The sequence below is a fragment of the Mugil cephalus genome, chromosome 17, assembly GCF_022458985.1.
Source record: "Mugil cephalus isolate CIBA_MC_2020 chromosome 17, CIBA_Mcephalus_1.1, whole genome shotgun sequence".
NCBI lineage: Eukaryota > Metazoa > Chordata > Actinopteri > Mugiliformes > Mugilidae > Mugil > Mugil cephalus.
In genome coordinates this window covers 19,520,648-19,541,201 of record NC_061786.1, presented here as the reverse complement: position 1 = coordinate 19,541,201, position 20,554 = coordinate 19,520,648, and the positions used below count along the sequence as shown (strand labels likewise).

Here is a 20,554-nt window from a genome sequence, read left to right as displayed (position 1 = left end):
TGACAAAATGCAGTCACGGGTCAGCAGTGGTACCTTTATTCGATTCAAATTCCAATTAAGTCACAGGTACTAAGCTCAATTAAAGATCATACAAGGTCAAGGTTACCCAAAGTAGTTTTTGTTATTTTTTTTTTGTTTGTTTGGACGCGTCAGAGTTTCAGATTTTATAACTACAAAAATTCTTTTACAGTGAGGATTTACAGTCTATACATTTTAACAATACACATTGAGAAACCCTGTAACATTCCTTCTGCAGCGGCTGATTGATGTCTGTACAAAAAATGCAGAGCAGCTCAGTCTCCGGCCGCAGACTCCTGCTCAGGTAAAACCTCTTAAATGTGCGCTTTTAACTTTTTTCTGTTCTTTACATTTTGTAAATATATATATTTAAATTAACCATTTACAATCCTGATTACACATCTGTCTAATTAGCAAAAATGCAGGCACTTTACTTCCACCGCTTACTTAGTGCCTATAAATAGGAAAAAAAAAACGCCACCCATTTACACACACACATATATATATGTGTTTATATATATATATATATGTAAACTATATACTGTACTTAAACATAGGAGCAGTCTCAATCATCTGATCAACCGCAGTCAGCAGTTGCAGCCATAATTACAACGCTTATTGCATATCAAAGTCTGGCCGTCTGGAAAAGACAAGATTTTGCAGAAATGTCTTCATGGTTTTAACAGATGTACTGAGCCACATAAATCTCTACGCCGGCTGCCACTGCCAGAGAGCTCGTAGGCGAGGCCTGGACCAGCGACAGCTCACTGCGTCGTCTAAAGAAAGTCAAAGGATGAAAAACCGAAGGGCCTCTTCCATCGGAGGCGACGATCAGACTCGACCCACGTGTATTGTGCTGCACACGGCGAGTACAGAAGGTCACTTGTGTTCAGAACGGGCGCGATGAATAAAAAAAGAAAAAAAAAAAAAAGACGTAACATATGAACAAAAGAAAACTACTGCTCTCACTCTGAATGACCCGCAGCTTGGAAACGCTCTCCTTTGGAACCCTTTTTGCATTTCGTAGAGTCATCGATTATTTTTAACTTTGTGGGTCGAGGCCTAACACTGTTGAAACGTTTTCACTGGTGTGTAAAGGGAAGAGTCTGTTGCATAGAACAGCAATGGAAAGTAAAACTGAATCTAAAAAACTAGCTTCTGTTTCAATTAAAAAAAACAAACAAAACAAAAACATTGTTATTTTTTTTGCAAGGAGTAAAAAAAAAAGAAAAGAAAAAGAGCAGCAACACGTAGCTCGAACGTCTCGGTCCATGTAGTGTGGAGAGAGAAGCTGGATGAACGGACACAGTCGTCAAGGGGCCGGTCACTGCTTTAACAAGTCTTTGAGCACAGCTCCTCCGCTGGCTTCGGCCGACACCGGCACCGGAGTGAAGGTGGGCAGGGCGTCGGAGATGGGCTTCATTAGGAGGTGACCTCCCGAGCCACCGGAGCTGGAACCGGCCAGCAGAGGCACCGCCGCGGAGCGGGGGGCCAGGAACGGATTGGAGTCTCCAGCTCGCTTACCGGCTGCTGCCGCGGCTCCTACGAGGAGAGGATTTAAATTAAGTTTGATATGTTTGAGGGAGGAGGAGGAAGAAAAAAAAGCAGCGCCTCCTGTGTGACGTGGTCCATTAAGAAACAGGTTTTTTTCATTTACCTGCGGTGGCGCTGGGAGCGGTGCCGCCGGTTCTTCTGGGAGGCGGGGCGCTCAGAGGCTTGATGTCGTGGACCGGGAGCTTCGGCGCCGGCAGCGAAGGGGTCGACTCCATCTCCAGGAACTTCACGAACATCTCTGAGAAGGACTGCAACAGCAAGGGACAGGACGGAGACGGCTCGTGAATTTGAAAAAAAGGAACCGAAAGTCGAAAGGTTCAGTCGACCCAAAATCCGACTCAACTTGTCTGCAGATTCTCAACAACAGAAGGGACAGGACAGAGCTAATTCATTTACAAATCGATACCTTTTAATCCTTCTGTAGGCCCAGTAAGGAAGGAAGGGCGGTGTGACCAAAAATGTTTCTGACGGTATTTTTTTTCATGAATAATCACATAGTCACAACATTTTCTACTGTTTGAGAGATGAATTAATGCAGTAGATTGATTAAGGATGGAATATTTTACTGTGATGATGAGTAAATATTGCAGAATAATCTCACACTAGTAGTACAATAGGTTTGCATGGCCATGATGTTAGCGCTGCCTGCTAATGTGGAAACATTTACACCACAGAGATAAAAAAAGAAAAAAGAAAAAGAAAAAACTACTATGTCTGTAATGCCAATAGCAGCGCTACCGTAATAACTTTAGTCTGCGTGCAACATTTTTTTTTTCTCATCCATAAAAAGCTAAAATTGGGGACATTTTTCGGGGACGGCTTTAGATTCATCTAAAACAGGGACAACAACCGACACGACACCTTTTCTTTGGCACAAGTCCTTTCATTCTGCCGCTTCTTCATTTTTTGGACCTTTCCATCTTCAACACGCCTCGCAGTGTGTTCAGTGTGTTTAGTGTGTTTAGCAGCGCTACGCTGAAAATGTTTCCGATCTGAAACAGTGTCTCTTGGCACAGAGTTACGGACGCCGTCTAATCAAATATACTGGTTTGCCCGTATTAAAAATTCAAAAGAAAGAAAATAAAATACCGGTATTCGGTATGAACCAGTGTAGCGCCTAGTGAAGAGCTTCATAGTAGCACAACAGAACAGAATTAGTGTTTTTCCAGTTAGACAACGTGCTAATCTGCCGCTCGCAGTGTTTACGTCCTAAGCGCTGATGAATTACAGTTGGATCGGACTCTGATTCTCCAGGCACTTAATTCCTCCCGAGTCCTGTGGGGCTAAAAACACATGCGAGCAATTTTTCTTACCAAATATCTTAAACATTTATTTTCTCTGGAGTTAAACTGCTGTAATGAAGACGCTTACAGGCACTAAGAGCTTATTTTCCACGCTAATACGCCATTAGCATTCAATCCTTTTGTTATTCTGCTTCATGCGACGCCAACGTAAACATCAGGAGGTTTGCAGTTTATTTTAAATGCGTTGCACGACAAAAAAAAAATAAATGATTGGGAGGTCTGTCTTCCATAAAACTAATATTTTTGCAGTAACTAATGAGAATAGTTCGCCTCTCTTCTTCTTCTTCTTCTTCTTCTCCTTTCATGTGGAGTTACCCTAATGCCGTGTGATAACCCGATGAAAGAGTGACTGGACACGTTGAAGCTTCTGTTCCTCAAACACTGGTGGTGCAGTTCAGGTTTTAATGGGAACATCTGCTTCTTCAGTCTTTTACGACTAAAGACTTGGATGACATTTCCTCCAGAAGCCCAGATTCCCCTTGTTTCAGCTTGATTTTTTTTTTAGATTTACCCGTGACATCACGGACACCGTTACATGCGCCATGTCCTCTTTGTGTCTTACAAGACCTTCTTTGTTCCTCACCGTGTTGAGCCCTTGGCCACTGGTGGGTCTCTGCGGAGTGTTCGGGACGCTCTGTGCTCCCCTGCCTCCGATCCAGCTCGACATCCATCCAGTAACACCGCGCCGGCCGTCGTCCTCCAGCATCTGCAAACGAGAGATGAGGAAACCGTAGATAAATGCCCGCGCGCTATGACAAAATACCCGAACGGAGAAGTCATTAAGCCTCATTTAACCAAACAAAGGAACGAGCAGAGCCAGCGGAGTAAATTATATATTCATGCGTCGGTTTTCTTCCGTTTTTCAAAACAGTGGTCAACTTATTTCGGTTTCCTTGCGGCCTGCCGCCGTTTTCTGAAAATGGTTCCAGTTAAGCTGAAGTGCAGGCGCGCCGACAGCCCACACTCCTAGAAGTCATTCATACTCCCTAATCGTCAACATCATTTTCCCTGGCAGGATTCAGCTGGACGGCCCTCGTGTAAGGAGTATGTTTGCACGTTAAAGAAAAAAAAAAAAAGGGTTAGATTGTGAAAAGTCGGCCACTTTTGTGGGACACTTGGCTGCCGGGAGCACGGGTTTAGCGGAAAATTTAAACGGCATTAACAGAAGATGAGGGGAAGAAAGTAGAACGGACTCCAAGAAAATATATTAAATAAAAAAAAAGGGGTCTTCTGAGGAGTTGTAATCGCATTCGTCCCTCACCCTGTGTCTGTTTTCCTGTAAGAGAGTTGGGTAATATACTTTGGAATCGTTGGATGGAGTCCCACAGGGCTCCTGCCAGAAGATCTGGATAAGAAAATACGTTCTTTTTTTTTCTTCTTTTTCTTTCAGGGCTGAGCTCAGAGAAGATTCTCGGGGGCTGCTGGAGGTAGGAACTCTCCGTTAAGAGCTCTGCAGTTTCGGACGGTCTCTGGAGGACGAGCGTATCCAGATAATCAAACTGACAAAGGGCCTGTTGTCTCGCGGTCGGGGCGACCATTGATCATATGTAAATAATAAAGTCAACCATTAAACTGAACCCAAACTGCAGGAGGGGAACAAATAGAAAGTGTGCCAACGTGACCACCCTGACATAAACTGACATAAACTCCTGTTTTGTGAAGACTGAGCCAGAGCTCAGATTTATTTCAGCCCTGAAAACTTTTAATTTCAGCAACAGAAGTGGAAATGAGGACCTTGAACTAAAGAGACGCAATAAAAACCTGTTGAATTTTGCAGGATTTACCCATAAAACATAAACCCTTGCAAGCGGGGCTAACAGTTTCCCTTTGTTTTAAGTCTTTATGCTAAGCTACGCGAAAAGTTTCTCACTTCTTTAGCTTCATCACGCTCTCATTCATTTTTTGGTAAATTACCCGTTATGAAGTCACACATATTAAGATGTAAAACAACACTGAGGCATTAAGAGGACAGGAAGTATAAAAGTATTTCCGTAATTCTCTTTTCCTCACTTTTTTATCCAGAAACACATGTGATCCAACACAGCTGCTGCTGCACGACCAACTATTTGTGTTTTGGCATCCGTTCGCCTGCTGGTTCATCGTGCATGTATTTACTTATCATATCCAGAACTCAGACTCTAGACTGTTAATAAGAACTGTTTCCTTATTAACAATTAACGGTTTTAAATCCTTAAACCTCTCACCTGATCCACGTCTTCTCGGCTCAGCCCCAAAACGCTTCCCATGAGCCTCAGGACGTCGGCGCGCTTGGTTTTGGGCGTGTGGAAGTATCCCAAGAACAGGTTACGCATCAGGACCCTGCAGACGAAACAACACGGACAGACGAGTTTCACGACGTCGTGATTTAAGGTCTGAAAGACGCGGACGGATCCAGAGCTCGAATCTGTTTATTCATTCAAACGTTACAGCGGCTGGGAGATTACTTCTGCTCCTAATGACTGTGACTTCGCTGTGAAAACGGTTTCTCCAACGGCAGAACTGAAACTGGAACGTTTCTTTCATCCCAATTGATAAAAAAAAAATCTAATCTACAGACGTGTGTTTTAGACTGGACATGAGACTAAAGCTTTAAACCAGAGGTGATATCACATTTTTGCAGCAGGAGGACTTTCTAAAACCACTTGAAACCGAGCGAGATGAAAACCACGACTGTGTATAATCATAATCTCATTTGTATCTGGTCTGGAGGGTCTGCAGAGGTACAACTTTACATGTCTCAGATAATTATCTGAAGTCAGGGGACAAATGGATTCACAATATGTCCCATGTTATTACACACACTCTCACACACCAGTTACATATGTTCATATCAGATACGTTTGTTTATGCTAGAAATAATTCATAAATGAAATTAATATTTGAATGTGTGTATTATTGATTAGTTAATTATTGTACATCTTAATATCGAATGCATAATGATAATAACAATATATATTTATAAATAGCACTAAGCCGAGTTTAATATAAAACATATAGCAGGTAGAGTGTCCCTTATCTAATTAAACTGGAAAAAAGAAAGTGAGATTTAAGCCCAGACTGAACTCACTTGTCTATCTTTCCCTCCGTGCTGTTCAGGAGATTCATCAGTTTCCTCTGTGCCTCCTCCAGCATCTCCTGCCTCACATCCACTGCAGCGCAGACAAACAGAGACACGAGAAAAGCTGCATTAACATATTATTCAATGCACCGCTAAAAAAAAAAAATCTGCTTTCCAGGAAAAACAAATACACAGAGAACTTTTTGAAAAGGTTTGCAAAGGTTTCTGCAATAAAACCAGACACGAGTTAAATCAATGTTTCCTGAACAAATTAGTTTGTATGGAAACATAAAATACTGTAAAGCAGTGATTATCCACAAGTTTAACTAATAATCTGTAGAAAATAAGCAAGAATTCTTAATGTCTTGCTTTGGAAAGCAACACAATGACATAATTATAACCAAAACGTTTCCACTCATCCACATGGTTGTATTGTTATTTACTTCCTAATAAACATATATGATATATTTAAGATGTTTGCCTCAAATAAGAGGCTCAGACTAGAAGCTGTGAAGCTGCGCGTTCTCACAGCTAATAATAGATCCCTAATAATAGACATAACGTATATATTTTCCTATAAGTCACAGATTAGCAAAGCAAATATGGAGCCTCTCATATCAGGTCTGGAAAAATAGCGAACAGCCAGGGAGCTGTTTTTAAAAAAAAAAAAAAAAAGAAACAGTCTGAGAATTTGCTGTGATGTAATGCTCATATCTGCTAAGAGAAAAAACTGCTGAGTGGGAGATAAAAGATTACAACCTATGACGTAAAGGGGGTTTCTGTTTTAATTATTTTGTCTCTTTTTCATCAAACTGCACAGAGGATGGATAGAACGATGTTTCCATAAGATCAGGGAAGTTTAAAACGATATTTTACTACAGCCCACCTTGTCTCCTCAGCTCTTCTAACTGCTCCTCCTTCAGATCGAGCTGATCCGTGAGACGAGACGCCGAATCCAGAGCGGCGTTGGCTTCATCCAGGTTCAACTGACAGACGGAGAGAAAACGTTTATCTCGACCCGTGTTCATTCATCTGCGCAATGTCGTCACGAAATGTGCACGCGTAACAAATCATATAACTCTTTTTTTGGCCTCCTTGCACATTTGGGACATAAATAAAGTGAATGGGGTTCGTCTGATGATTCGCTGATTGATGCCTTTACCTGGAGAGCAGATGCTTGGTCTTCCAGCTTCAGAGCTTTTCTTTTCCACTCCTCCTTCTCCTTCTTGTGCTTTTCAAGTTCTGCCGAGTACATGGCTTTCTCTTCTGATGGGAAAAGAGACAAAACTTCTAAAGTAACAGTCCTGCACTAAATCAATGCTGAAACGGCGTCCAAACTTTATGAATTAACCACAGAAGAGTTTATGTAATTTCTCGGGGCGGGAAAAGTATCGATATGGCAAAATATCGCGATTAATTGGAAATGGATCATTTGGATTAATATTGATATATATGCATTATCACGGTCATCTGATGTACATATGTACAACTTTATGTATTTTAAGCTGCATTTAATATTTCTTAGTGAACTATACATCGCACTTATGTATCTTATAGTGACTCAAGTATCGTGATAAGTATCGTATCGTGATAAGTATCGTATCGTGAAGTCCTTGCTAACACCCACCCCTAGTTACTTCACACATCCCACTAATTAAAATACGGACCTCAAAATAATAGAAACACAAACCACACCAGGTGAATCATTGTCTGTTATTTTAAACACCTGTTAGAAACTTCATGAAATGCAGATTTAGTGAAGCCGTGTTAAATTGGAAGGTAATAATTTTTAATAGTCTACCTAACGACCTGTTTAGTAGTAAAACAATCAGTGTAATTTCAATGCTACAGGCCCACACTCGTCTGGAAAACAACACTTGGATAGAATAATCTCAGGCCCACTTGCCTTGTTGGAATTGCTCTAGCACCATCTGTAGGTTGGAGAGCGACACTGCATACTGGTTGACCTGGTCCTGGGAGGTTCTGAGTTGGACCATTGCTTCATCCCTCTGCTTCACCACCCCGCTCAGCTGCTCCTGCAGAGACTCCACCTGCATGCTGGCCTGTTGGCTGGAGAGAGAGAGAGAGAGGCCAGCGATAGTACAGTCGTGCTTTGCACATGTTTCCATTGAGAGGTGATTTGTGAATAAGCTGCAACTCTCGTCAAGTCTTGCCTCACGATATCCCATAATTCTCTTAAATTCTGGTCACATAGCGAGACTTTAGTTTGAGAAAATGGACTTCGAATGGACTGGTCACATGACCGCCTGCATCACAGCTCTGGTGACGGGGAAATGTGAAAAAAATGTTTCCATTGCACTTTTTATGCTCTCGTGGTGGGTTTTTTAGATGCATTGATATAAAAGTGTCTTAGCTTTAGATATTTGAGAGTTTTTTTTCAAAATGTAGGCATTTGCGTTATCACTTTCTACCACATATTCACATTTTGTGCAGTTTGCTCATTGAGCGCTTTGGAAAAAATTCTTACAATGAATCTTGAACTTAATTCGCAGTGAAACGCAAAAACTCCACTATTTGATATCAGAGACTCAACTTAACTCTCTAGTCATTATCAGAAAACGTATGTTACAAAATTCCAAAGATGGAAGGAGATAAACACCAGGACACAAGAGGAGAAGGTTTCTATCATCATGACTAAATAACTTTTATGATGAGACATGTGAGTGTAGTTTTGTGCAGTTTTTTTATCAGTTTAATGTGGAATGTAGAGCAATCAGGCATAACATTACGACCTAATTTGAGGATTGAACATGCTTCCAAAGCCCTTGGTGTCTTTCAACAGGATGTTGTTAGTGGGGGTTGAGTGGAGGGGTCTCTGTGGATCATCCCACAGACACTTGATTAATTTGGGATGTAGTGAATTTGGAGGCCAGATGTTCTTCATTTCTCTTTTTAGTTGTTTCTAATTGTTTTCTTTTTGTGTGTGTGTCAGGCTGTCATCAAGGAGTGTCTAAGTCATGTCATGTCTAAGTAACATCCACATGAATGAGTGAATTCCAGGTCCAAAAGTTTCCCAGCAAAACACTGAATTATGTCAAGATGGTCTACGATGTTTACTTCTCCTATCAGTGGTTTTAATGTTGTGGCGGATCGGTGCATCTAAAATGTCTCAGTTCTTACTTCGTTTTATTACATGCACACATGGTTCCTTTTATTCTAACCTGGCGTTCTCCACGGCACACGAGGACGTGGCCAGTTTCTCGTCCAGCATCGCCACCCTCCTGCGCAGCTCGGCCTCCCTGTCCTCAGCGGCGAGGGCTTCTCTCGTGTACGAATCTTCAATCTCCAACAGGTGATTGCGCAACCGTTCCAGCTCCAAGTTGAGGCGCTGCTCTTTGTCCCTGACATGCTGCAGCTGTGAGGCCACAGCGGGAATGACGGTTGGATAATTAATTAAAAGCACCGTCTGGCTAAAAAAACCAAACAGCTGGATTTCATTCAGAGTCAGATTTACCGGTGAGTGAACACTGTCCTCCTACCTCAGTCTGCACGGCCGTGGTCTCCATTTGTTTCTGCTTGAGCGCCATCATCACCTGATCCCTCTCCTGCTGGAACAACACGGCTTTCTCTTGCATGGACCTCATTTCGTTCAGGAGCTGATTCAGCTCGCCAGATTTACCCTGAGTCACAAAATTACAAATTATGTAGAGAAGAGTAGGCACTTTTTTACTTCACACATTATAATGTTTGTCTTAGGAGTGGGAATTAATATCGATATGACAATATATCGGCATACTTTTTCTTCTGATACAATATCGACTTTGAATGTCTTAATATCGATTTTAAATTAAAAATGAAAAAACTCATGTTTTGGGCCGATAATAAACGATTTTTTCATCAACGTTTTCATTCTAAAATGACACTGATGGATGTATTTTCTACCTCTAACCGACCTGATCTCTGTCCTTGAGCATCTTCTCCACCGTCGCAGCCTTCTCGCTCACCGCGCTCAGCTCGAACTCCTTCTCTCTGAGCAGGAGGGAAACCTGCATGTTTGTTTCCTGCAGCGCCCTGAACTCCGACTCCTTCTCTCGAGAGCGCGCCGCCACCAGCTCGTTCTCCTCCTTCAGCTTCTTCACGTCCATTTCCAGGATGAGGGCGCGTTCTTTGAGGTTGGTCACCGCCTGCTTCAGCACCTCGTTGTCGTTCTCGCGGTTACGCAGAGACTCGCTGACCTGAACCAGCTGGTCCCCTTTGGTTTTTATGAGCAGGTCTTTCTCCCTCACGGACCTCTGCAGGGCGTCCAGTCGCTCCCGGAGCTGCCGGGCCTCCTCAGCCTGACCTCTCTGCTCGGTCTCCGAGGCAGATGCCGAGTTGGAGAGCCGGTGGTTGTTCTCCTGGAGAGTCCTGATTACGTTTTCCTTCTCGGCTATCTGCGCTCGCAGCTGCAGAAGTTCCTCCTGCGGCTTCTCGTCGTTTACAGGTGAAACTGCGGGTGAACGGCTCGGAGCTTCGGCCGTGAGAGAGGGGCCACTAGACTGAGCGGCTACAGCTTCAGGAGTCTGCGCCACGCTATCCAGTTTTCCCAGCAGGACGTCTTTGGTGGAGCTGAGCTGGGTGATGGTCTGCTGGACCTGCGCGAGCTCCACACTCAGACTACCCAGCCTCCTCTCCTTTTGCTCGTAGCTCTGGATGAGTCGGGTGTAGTCCACCGACAGCTTGGAGCTGCAGTCGCTGTCGGCCGAGACCTGACTTTGCAGCTTGAGCAGCTCCTCCTGCAGCTGAGCCGACTCGTGCTGCATGTTTTTGACCGTCGTGATCACCTGCTGCTTCCACTCCTCCATCTTCTTCACCTGCTGCTTCAGGGTGTCCCTCTCCTGCAGCAGCTCCTCAAACTGGTTGCTGCTGACGCCTCCAGAGCCGGCGCCGGGCTCTCCTCCCGAGGACTGCAGCACCGTCACCAGGGTTTGACACTTCTGGGTCAACGCGTCGATCTCGATGTCCTTCTCCCTGATGATTCGAGACAGGTTCTGGATGGTCTCCTTGAACATCTCTTGGCTTCCTGAAGGATCGCTCATGTTGGAGAGGCGCTGGTTCTCCTGCTGGAGCTTCAACAAGGCTGCTTCCTTCCCCGCCATGATGTCCATGAGGCGGTGGTAGTCGGAGCGGAGCTGGCTGTTCTCTCGGGTCTTCTCGTTGAGCACGGCGAGCACCTGCTCCCTCTCCACGGCGTACGCCTGCAGCTGCTGCTGCAAGAATATCACGTCCTGGTTGTGTCCTCCGCCCATTGAGACTCTGGCATGAAGCGCCTGGATCTCCAGGTCCTTCTGCATGATCACCTGGGAGAGTTTGCCCACTTCATCGCGGGAAACCACCAGCTGATCCAGCTGCCTGGTCAGCGACAGGTTCTTCTCGTTCAGCTGGCTGATCTCCGTCTCTTTCTCCTTGATGCCCCTCACTAGTTTCTCTATTTCCACCTTAGACAGGTCGTGCTTCTCGTTACCGTTCTCCTGATTTAGAGACTGCGTCTTGTCCTCCTGCAGGATGACCTCTCCCTGCATGGGTGGAGAGTTGGCTCGGCCCTGGCTCTCATTGAGCTGATGCTGGAGTTGGGTTATCTCCTCGTCCCTGGCGTGGATGAGTCTGTCATAGTTCAGCGTGGTCTGCTGGTGGCGAGCGTGGGCCTGCTCAAGCTCGCTCTGCTGGGTCTGCAGAGACTGCTGCAACAAGAGGAGGGAAGCCTGCTGCTCCTCCGTGGACCTCCTCAGAGTCTGGACCTCCTCTTCCAGTCCGTTCTTGGAGGATTTGAGCTGGGAGATCTCCGTCTCCAGCTCCGTGATGATGTCCAGAGTCCGGGGCTCGGCAAGAGCTTGAGGTCTGCTCTGCTGATCCCTGAGCCGATCAATCTCCTCCTTCAAGTGGCTGTTCTCCTCCTTCATCCCTCCGAGCTGTTTGTCCTTGTCCTCCAACGCCTGTTTCAGAGCATCAGCCTCCTTGGTCACGACTGAAATACTGTTCTCCATCTCAGTCTGTACTTCCGCGGCGTTCTGTTTTATGGTCTCCATGAAGACGTCCTTCTCTTGCAGCAGGTCTGTGAGCTGCTTCTGCCCCGACACTGTGATCGAAAGCATCTCATTTGTGTCTCGGTGGTCCGACGCCAGCTGCTCCATGTCTCTCCTCAGCTGAGCGATCTCCATGTCCTTCTCCTGGTTCAGCTTGATGGCGCGTTCGTGCTCGGTCTGCAAAGCGGAGGCGTTCATGGACCGAGCTCGGGTCAACTCGTCGATGGTCTGCTGGTACTGCTTCACCTGCTCGGCTAGAGTCTTCTCCGCTTGCGTCAGTTCACTTTCAATCTGATTCTTCTCCAGCTTTAAAGCTTCAATACGAGTGTCCTTCTCCCTTATGATCCTGTTAAAACCAGACTGGCCTTCATTCAGCTGCGCGCTCAGTTCTTCGACTTTACCCAGAGTCTGCTCGCTCTCTACTTTCAACCTCCTGTTCTCCATCTTCAGCTCATAGTCTTCAGACATCACCTTCTCATGAGAGCTCCTCATCTCATCCAATTCCCTCCTGAGGTCTGACACCTCTCTCTCCCTTCTTGCCAGGTCATCTTTGGCTCCTTGCGTTTCGGTTTCTCTCTCCCCTCCCCGATCCAACTCTGCTTTGGCAACGGACAACTGCTCCTCTTTCTCCTGCAGCGTCTTCTTCAGCTCCGTCACTTCTCTCCTGGCGTCCCGGCTCTGCTCCTGCGCATGTCCCAGTTTTTCTTTCATCTCCTTCACCGTCTGCTCCAACTGCTTTTTCCCATGTGCAGGTCGTTGAGGGTGAACGCACTTTGGCTTATTTTCTCCTTTTGGCTTTCCAGCTCTTGCTCCAGAGCCCTTTTCTGGTCCTTGGTTGTGCTGAGCTCTGAAGTCACTCTCATCACCTCTGCCTCGGCCTCTTTGAGCTGCCCAGAGAGCTGCTCCTTCACTGAGATCATGTGCTAAAGATAGCATCAAACATAAAGAAAAACGTTAACATTGTTAAGTTTTGACATACTTCCACATTTAATACAGCGGGAGAGATGATATCTGATCCTAAACAGGAAAATATGAGGCAATGATATCTCCAATCTTTTAGAACATGCAAGTGGAAAATCTCAGTATATGACATGAACAGTTTAACAACACACAAAAGAGTGTGATGGAATTTGTAATTCACCAAAGAGAAGATTTGTGTTATTTCAGAAAGCTGAGTGCAGTGATTCCCAACCCCTGGTGGGCCACGAAGGTATTGCAAGTGGGCCACCAAATCATTTCATTTGATGTTCAAGGATTATGCATCAAGTAGTTCTGACCATCAACATAATTATATATTTTAATATACGCTGTATTTTGTTGGTAATTGTTGTATAATCGCAATATTACCCTTCATGGTGTGCTTAAACGTCATTTGAGCACTTCGGTGATGCTTGCGGACATCGCCACAAGTGCTCAAATGTCGTTAAAGCCCACCCTCAAGGGTAATATTTCTTAATTCAAGGATTTTTATTTGTCATTTGCAACAGAAGCACAAGAAGGAACGAAATTATGCACTCAGGTCCTGGATTATTTCCTATATTAACTATAATATATAGATATCAAGTGAACAGTATAGATACAATTATAAAGATAAATAAAATTAAAAAAAATAGTAGTAGAAATATAAATAAAAATGGCAACATAGCAGCATGAAATATGCAAAGATTTTGCTTCTTTGATGTTGTTACTTTTGCTTAAATTGAAGTTTTCATCTGACTAGAACCGAGCAGAATTTACATCATCTTTACATCGGGTTTGTGTTTATTCGTGTCTACTTAATGGACTTCTTTTGATATTTGGATCTGATATTGCATATGAAATTGTTATATGTGTAAATGCGTTATTTATGAATCATTTGCTAATTAGCCTGTTACAGACAGTCCCTTGCTTGTCATTTCTGAGCATCTGTGTGGTGCTGATGGACAGCTTCTTGAAAACTAATAGTGATGCTGCTGCAACATATTACAGATGCTGTGGAACATGTTTCTCCTGTATTCAATTCATTCATCCATTATCCACCCATTATTTATGGGGTCAGAGGTGGGCCGCGAAAATGTTTGAGACTTAAAAGTGGGTCCTGAGTTGGAAAAGGTTTGAAATCACTGAGTCGGTCAATGATATTTACTTCTCCTGTCAGGGGTTTTAATGTTATGGCTGATCGGTGTGTGCGATAAAAAAAAAACGTGGTGAGTGAGACCTGTGTTGCTTCCTGGTTTTGCCGGTCTAGTTCCTCCAGCTCGGAGATGAGAGTGTCCCGTTCCTCCTCAGTAGCTTTCAGGACCTTTTCTCTTCTCTCCAGCTCCATCTTCAGATGCTCCAGTGCCTCGTCAGACTCCGCGTCATCACCCACAACTATTTGTGTTTCTGCCTCTTCCAGTCTTTGCTGCAGATTAAGCTGTGATCAGAACGCACAAAATGTTTAAATCAGGAGCCAACAAGAGTTTTTCCTCTTATTGTTATTAAGTCTACACTTGGAAATATACAGAATGTGACATTTTTAAATAGAAAACACAATAAGTAACAGTAACTGCAAATATAAAGTCAATACAGATACTTTGGGTTTTGCATCAGATAAACAAACCTTTTCTTGTTCTAGGACTTCTTTTTCTTGTCTCAACGCCCCAATTATGGTGTTCAGCTCTAAGATGTCTGCATGCTCGACTTCTTCCTTTGGTTCCGCCTGAAGTTAAAAGTGAGGTGAATAATTAATTAGTAAACCCTCCACATTAAACCATAAATAAATAAAATACGTTCATGTAATAGGATGCAGATGCTTATTACGCTCATTATTTATGTTCATACTTGCCTCAGACTGGTTTTTCAATCTCTCGATTTCTTTTTCCGCAGCTAGAAAGTAGTAGAAATATAAGTTAACATGCAGGAAACTTATTCCCTTTAAGTGGAGTTGAGAAACGAGGCATAAATGTAAATATACCTGTGAGGTTATTTCTCAGCGTTTGGATCTCGTGGTCGAGCTGGGCTTTCTGCAGAGCCTTCCCCTCCTGCTCCTGGACTCGTGTCTGGAGCTCGGCCACGGACGCCTGCAGCCGCGTGTAGTTCTGCAGCAGCGCGGCGTTCTCCTCCTGGGCGTCATCCTTCTCCAGCTGCAGCGCGGCCTGCGTCCTCCGCGCCTCCTCCAGACTGGCGGTCAGCTCGGCCAGCTGCTTCTCACGCTGCTTCTCACGCTGCTCCTCCGCTTCCTGCATGGACTGCATGGTTTTCTGGAGTTCAAGTAGTTTGGAGGAATCTGAAGAGGCACCGGCTTGACCACCGCCTGGAGGAAATGAATCGAGTCACGTGAATAGGATATTCTTACACATTCTTTTTTATTTTAGTAACCTGTTGAAGACCTATGATTAACACTATAAAAACTTGTGGAAAAAATGAAGCCTACCACTCTGAATCTGTTCCTCCAGCTCCTCTATCCTCTCCTCGTACTCTGCCAGCTCTTCTCTGTGCCGCCGGGTGACGTCGGCCAACTTCTGCCGCTGGGCGTCCTGCACAGCTGCCAGCTCGTGCTGGTGCTCGTCCACCTCGCGGCTCATCTCGTCTCGTAGCTCCTGATCGAAAAACAATCCGACATAGTCCAGGTTACGGCCTTAGCGTCACAGTGTCTGATATTTATATTCTACCACAGAACATTGTTATTTTTTTATTATCCAATTACCTTAATGGTCCTTTGAAGTTTGAGAATCTCACCCTGGTCACCGTTACCAGATCCTGTCGCTGTTGAGGCCTATAATTAAAAAGAGGAAGATCTTATTTACTTGGTTTCAGAGAGAGTGAGTTTAAAGCTGCATCTTAGTCACTAAAGCACTTGTGTTGTCGTACTTTGAGCCAATCAGATAAACATATCAGGCATAAAATGCATTAACAGACACTTGATCAGTTTGGGAGCTAGTGAATTTGGAGGCCAGGTCAACACCTTGTGCCGTTCTTCATGTGTTAAGTTTAGTTCCTAAAGTGTTTTTGCGTGTGTCTGTGTCAGGCTGCATCCTGCTGTCATCGTGGAGTGTCATTGCTATGGGGTGGGGGTGCCTGGTCTGGTCTAGGTGGGTGCTACATGTCTAAGTAACATCCACACGAATGAATACCAGGTCCTAAAGTTTCCCAGCAGAACATTTTATTGTCACTAGATGTTATTTACTTTTCCTGTCAGTGGTCGTAATGTTATGGCTGATCAAACAGAAGCGTGTCATCAGACTTTTACCTGAGACATCCTCCTCCAGTGTGCCACCTCGGCCTCCAGGCGCATGACTTCAGTCGACAGCCTGTTGATCTCCTGCTGTGACCAGAGGACGTCGCTGAGGTCGACCTCGTCGCCGTGGAAACCCTGGTGGGACCCCAAGGGGCGCGACATGAACGAAGCGGCGGAGGAGGAGGAGGAGGAGGTGGTGGCGGAGGAAGCGGTGGTGACGGGCAGAAATGCGGCGGCGCCGGCGGAGGCGGACTGAGCCGAATGCTGCAGCTTCTGGACTTCTTCCTGGAGTCCGCTCTGCCGAGCTTTAAGGTGGCTGATCTCCACCTGCGCAAATACAAACACACCCGATGTTCACCTCAGCTTCATGTCTGCAGTCTGGACTGGACTTCTGTTTGTCTAACTAAGCACAACCTTTGGTTATTTACATGTACTTATGTCATGGAAAATGACTCTCGTTTGTCAATTACTGATATAAACTGATGACTTAAGACAAACTTTGCATTATCATCCAAGCCAAGTTTATATTGCATGCTTTTACAAATCATTTAAAATACAATTTCATTTCGTAATTCACAGCAGGATATGATTTTCTAAAAAAAGAGCTATAAAAATACAATAAATTATGAAAGACTACACCTATTTCCACCTTAATTCTAACCTAACCCTAAAACAATCTCAGTCTGTTCCATAAATACAGACTTCACATGAGCCAAAATACCTCAAATTAAATTGGATCAAACATATTTCGACAGCAATTTTTGTTCTTTTTAAAAATAGCCCGGGATGCAAACTCTCTTATGTTGCTCTCAACCTCGTTCCAAGTCTGTGGAGCTTTAAAAGTCTCACTAAGACTCGTACATTTCAGTTTCTTTCCCTTTCGAAGTTGTTTCCCCTCCTGTGTTGTATTCATGAGTGGGTAAAGGAATTTGGGACGAGATGACAGCCTGTCATTACATAACACAACTGAAGGTAACAGCCAACAATGTGCCTGAAACAGTTTCTCTCCTTCCTGCCTCTGTGATGTGACATCTGTTTGCTCAAAGTGCAGATATATATTTACACACATCTTTCTGCTGCAGGAGCGTTCTGTATTCTGCAGTCTGACGTTTTATCTGGATCTCCGACGCCTCCAGCTTCTCCTCCAGCTCCGCATGAAGCTTTTTCAACCTCTCATACTGCGACAAAAAAAACAAGAGTCAGATGAAAAGGCAAAAAAAAAAAAAAAAAAAATATGCAGGAGATTTGCATTTCCTTGTAAAAGAGCAGGGTCTTATTAGAGGTAAATTGTTGTAGATGCTTCCTCAAGGGCTCTTCAGCTTCATGGACGCTTAAAATCAGTGATGCAGTTGTGGTTTCGTAATTTGTTTTTTTATGACGTTGCTTTGTGACTGACTCAAGACATTTTGAAATATGATTTGAGCATTTGTGATTTATTTTTCAATCTGGATAAGACCAACAAACGTATAAGAACTCTGAACCAGGTCAGAAAGTCTTTGGTGTGGAAGAAGTATTGTTTTAAAAAAAAAAAAAAAAAGAATCTAACCTCAGATTTCTGAGTTGAAAACGCAGTCTCCACTTCAGCCAATCTGGAATTGGAAACCTGTAGTTCTGTGGCAGCATCTGTAGATACAAACAAAACACACACAAAAATACAGAATCAATCAATATCACTGGCACATGCTTCAACACATTGAGAATATAAGGCCATAGATAGATAGATAGTTTATTCATCCAAAAACTCGGAAATTTCACATTTGCAGCAGCAATGTACAGGCACTCAACACCATACATACTATATGACAGAAAAACACAATATACAATATGCACAATATTTGCAAGAATTACAAAAATAAGTGGAGTGAAATAAGTGAATATTAAAGAAAATAAGAATGCACATAGAATATTATGAAAATCTGCATTTACAAGAATCTTAAAAAATAGAAACGCTTTTGTAGTTTATTCACCACGACGCGCTGCACATTCAAGTGCTTCTCTGTCGGTCGCACACAGATCCGTCTAACACGGCTCACATGACAAACAAACACGCTCGGCTGAAGGGGCTGACATCTTATCAGAGCTACGCGATCCAAACGATCCAACAGCTGAACGAAGCTCGGCCAGATTCGTCAGATTCCCTGCAGCTCGAGTCGTCTCTTTTTAAATCCTTAAAACTCCTCCCTGAGGTGATAAGGATTCATGCGTCTGGTTTTCTGACGGGAGCTGTGAGTTGGATATCTGTGGCCAAAGTTCTCTTTCTGCCCGAGTTTTATCACTCACCGTCTGTTTGCTTTAGACTGGATGACACATTTGAGTTTATTGGATAAATGTGATGAAGCGTTTGTCTGACTTCATAAGACAGTCAAGAGGTCAGACTACGGCAGCAGTAATCAAAGCAAGTCAGTTATTGTTCCACTTAGTTTTCAGGTGAATAGAATTTGAATATATTGTCGAGCAACTCTGTCCTAAAACTGGAAACACTGCCTCTAATCTCTGTCGTCATCACACTGTTATCTAAAACTTTTCAACTGTGGAAACGGAAGTGACAGCTAGCGGACAGACAACGTCCATCTGAGCCAAGGAAACTTTCATTTTGTACTTTTACTTTGCTTTTTAAGACAAGAAGCCGGGTTTCATTTAAAGATGGAATAAGTTGCAGCGTAAGGATTGTTATCACTTTAAGTAACTTGTGTCTTTGTGCGTTCTGTAAAATCATCTTGTCAAACAACACGTCTTCACTTTCAAGTTTGTTTGTTTTTTTTCCTCTGGCATTAAGCCATACACCCGACAGGAAACTATTTTGGGATTAAGTGTGGGATTTTACTCAAATATATACAGACACACACACACACATATATACACATATGGGCAGTGTCCATCTGATTGTTTAATGTCTCTGCTGCTGTTAGAATAACAATAAGAATTTGCCCATTGTGGGAAGAACAAATGCACATCTTATTTAATCGTTTCTTAAATCTACATCATGTGCTGTGTCTCCTAAAATACAACTCTCTCCACAGTAAATTAAACTACACACTGTACACGCAAGTATAGGACAGTAACAAACAGGACAGTTCACTAAAAAAAACTAAGGAAATATGCAAAAAAAAAAACCCAAAAAAACAAACATACAAATGTGAATATTGGCTTTTTTTCCTTCTTCTCTTTTGATATTAAATTGAATATAAACTCACATGATAAAACATTACGTACACTAGTGAATACAAATGCATTTTAATAGAACAGTCCTGCACTTAATCTCCCTTCACAAGTGTTATAATGTTTGGTTTTATATGGAAACAGCATCAGAAAAGTGTTAATTCAACTTGAGTGTTCAAATGAAAATGCATATCTCTCCGTTATTGGAAAAATAAAGCTGAATATCATAACGCAGGACTTTTAAATGATAATGTGTTTGTTTTCACTAGTGGTTCAGTCAACAAATAAGACATTTTTTAAATATTTTCTCATATATTAAACCTATAATCAGTTAGCAGCCAGCTGATAATTATTAGTGCATTACAACTTTAGGTTTGAGCTGTTCCTAATAAATTGAGCAAAAATGCTGCTGCTTGTCCACAACTTGATGTAGATTAGCAGTTCCTTTGATGCCAACAAGTTAATTTAAGCAAATGCAAAGTGTTCACTGTTAATACGAGTCTCCAGTCTGCTTATATGAACAGATATTTCAGGATCCTGGAAGACACGTGTAATAATTGAGACTTGTCTCGCAGTCTCTTGCTCCTCCAGGTGTTGTCAGACTCACCTCCGACTTCTTCCACTCCCTCCAGCAGCATGTCCTTGGTAAAGTTTGATATCTGCCCGGTGAAGGAGGACAGGCTCCCGCCGACCTGGCCCAGAGACTGGCCGAGGCCGGAGCCGATTCCTCCGAGCCACGATGACATTTCCACAGGAGTCAAAAGAAAAAAAAATAAAAACAAACAAAAACAAAGCAGGGCCGAAGAAGACGCGGGGGTCGTAGCTTAGCTTTGACTGGACATATTATAAACTTAGCTTGCTTATCAAGTTTAGCTGTAGACTCTTAACCACAGAGACGCTGTTAACTTTAAAAAAGCACACATTAATGTTCCGTAGCAAAGTCTCTTTCCAGGCTGATTTAACTAGCAAAGAACCGCCGGCTAATAACAGCTGACTCGAAGGAGGAAGGAATTCGTCAAGACACGCGAGTTAAGCGACATTATATCAAAGTCACGCAGCTAATAAATTAAAACACGGCTTTAAGGTGGAGTTTGTGTCGCCTGCGATGAGTGCGAGTGGTATATTCGCCAGTCTAAACACCACGGCGACCCGAAAGTGCCACCTCAACTGCAGCCATTATGAAGGCGGCCGACGGTCGTCAGGTTTGACGTGGACACGGATGGATGCCGCGGTGCATTGT

The 20,554-nt window shown here is 43.6% G+C and overlaps 1 protein-coding gene across 1 annotated transcript; it reads right to left on the bottom strand.

Moving 5' to 3' along the window:
• Positions 1-13: 13 nt before the first annotated feature.
• trip11 (thyroid hormone receptor interactor 11) lies at positions 14-20,527 on the bottom strand. Its single transcript, XM_047610732.1, is given in 22 exon segments — positions 14-1,560; positions 1,676-1,820; positions 3,460-3,582; positions 5,081-5,195; positions 5,944-6,025; positions 6,821-6,920; positions 7,097-7,200; positions 7,841-8,004; positions 9,117-9,310; positions 9,435-9,575; positions 9,849-12,700; positions 12,703-12,880; positions 14,155-14,352; positions 14,539-14,637; positions 14,764-14,804; positions 14,893-15,231; positions 15,352-15,517; positions 15,625-15,693; positions 16,168-16,482; positions 17,223-17,333; positions 17,702-17,778; positions 19,922-20,527. Coding segments are annotated over 22 exon segments (5,970 nt in total). The 5' UTR covers positions 20,061-20,527; the 3' UTR covers positions 14-1,342.
• Positions 20,528-20,554: the final 27 nt, after the last annotated feature.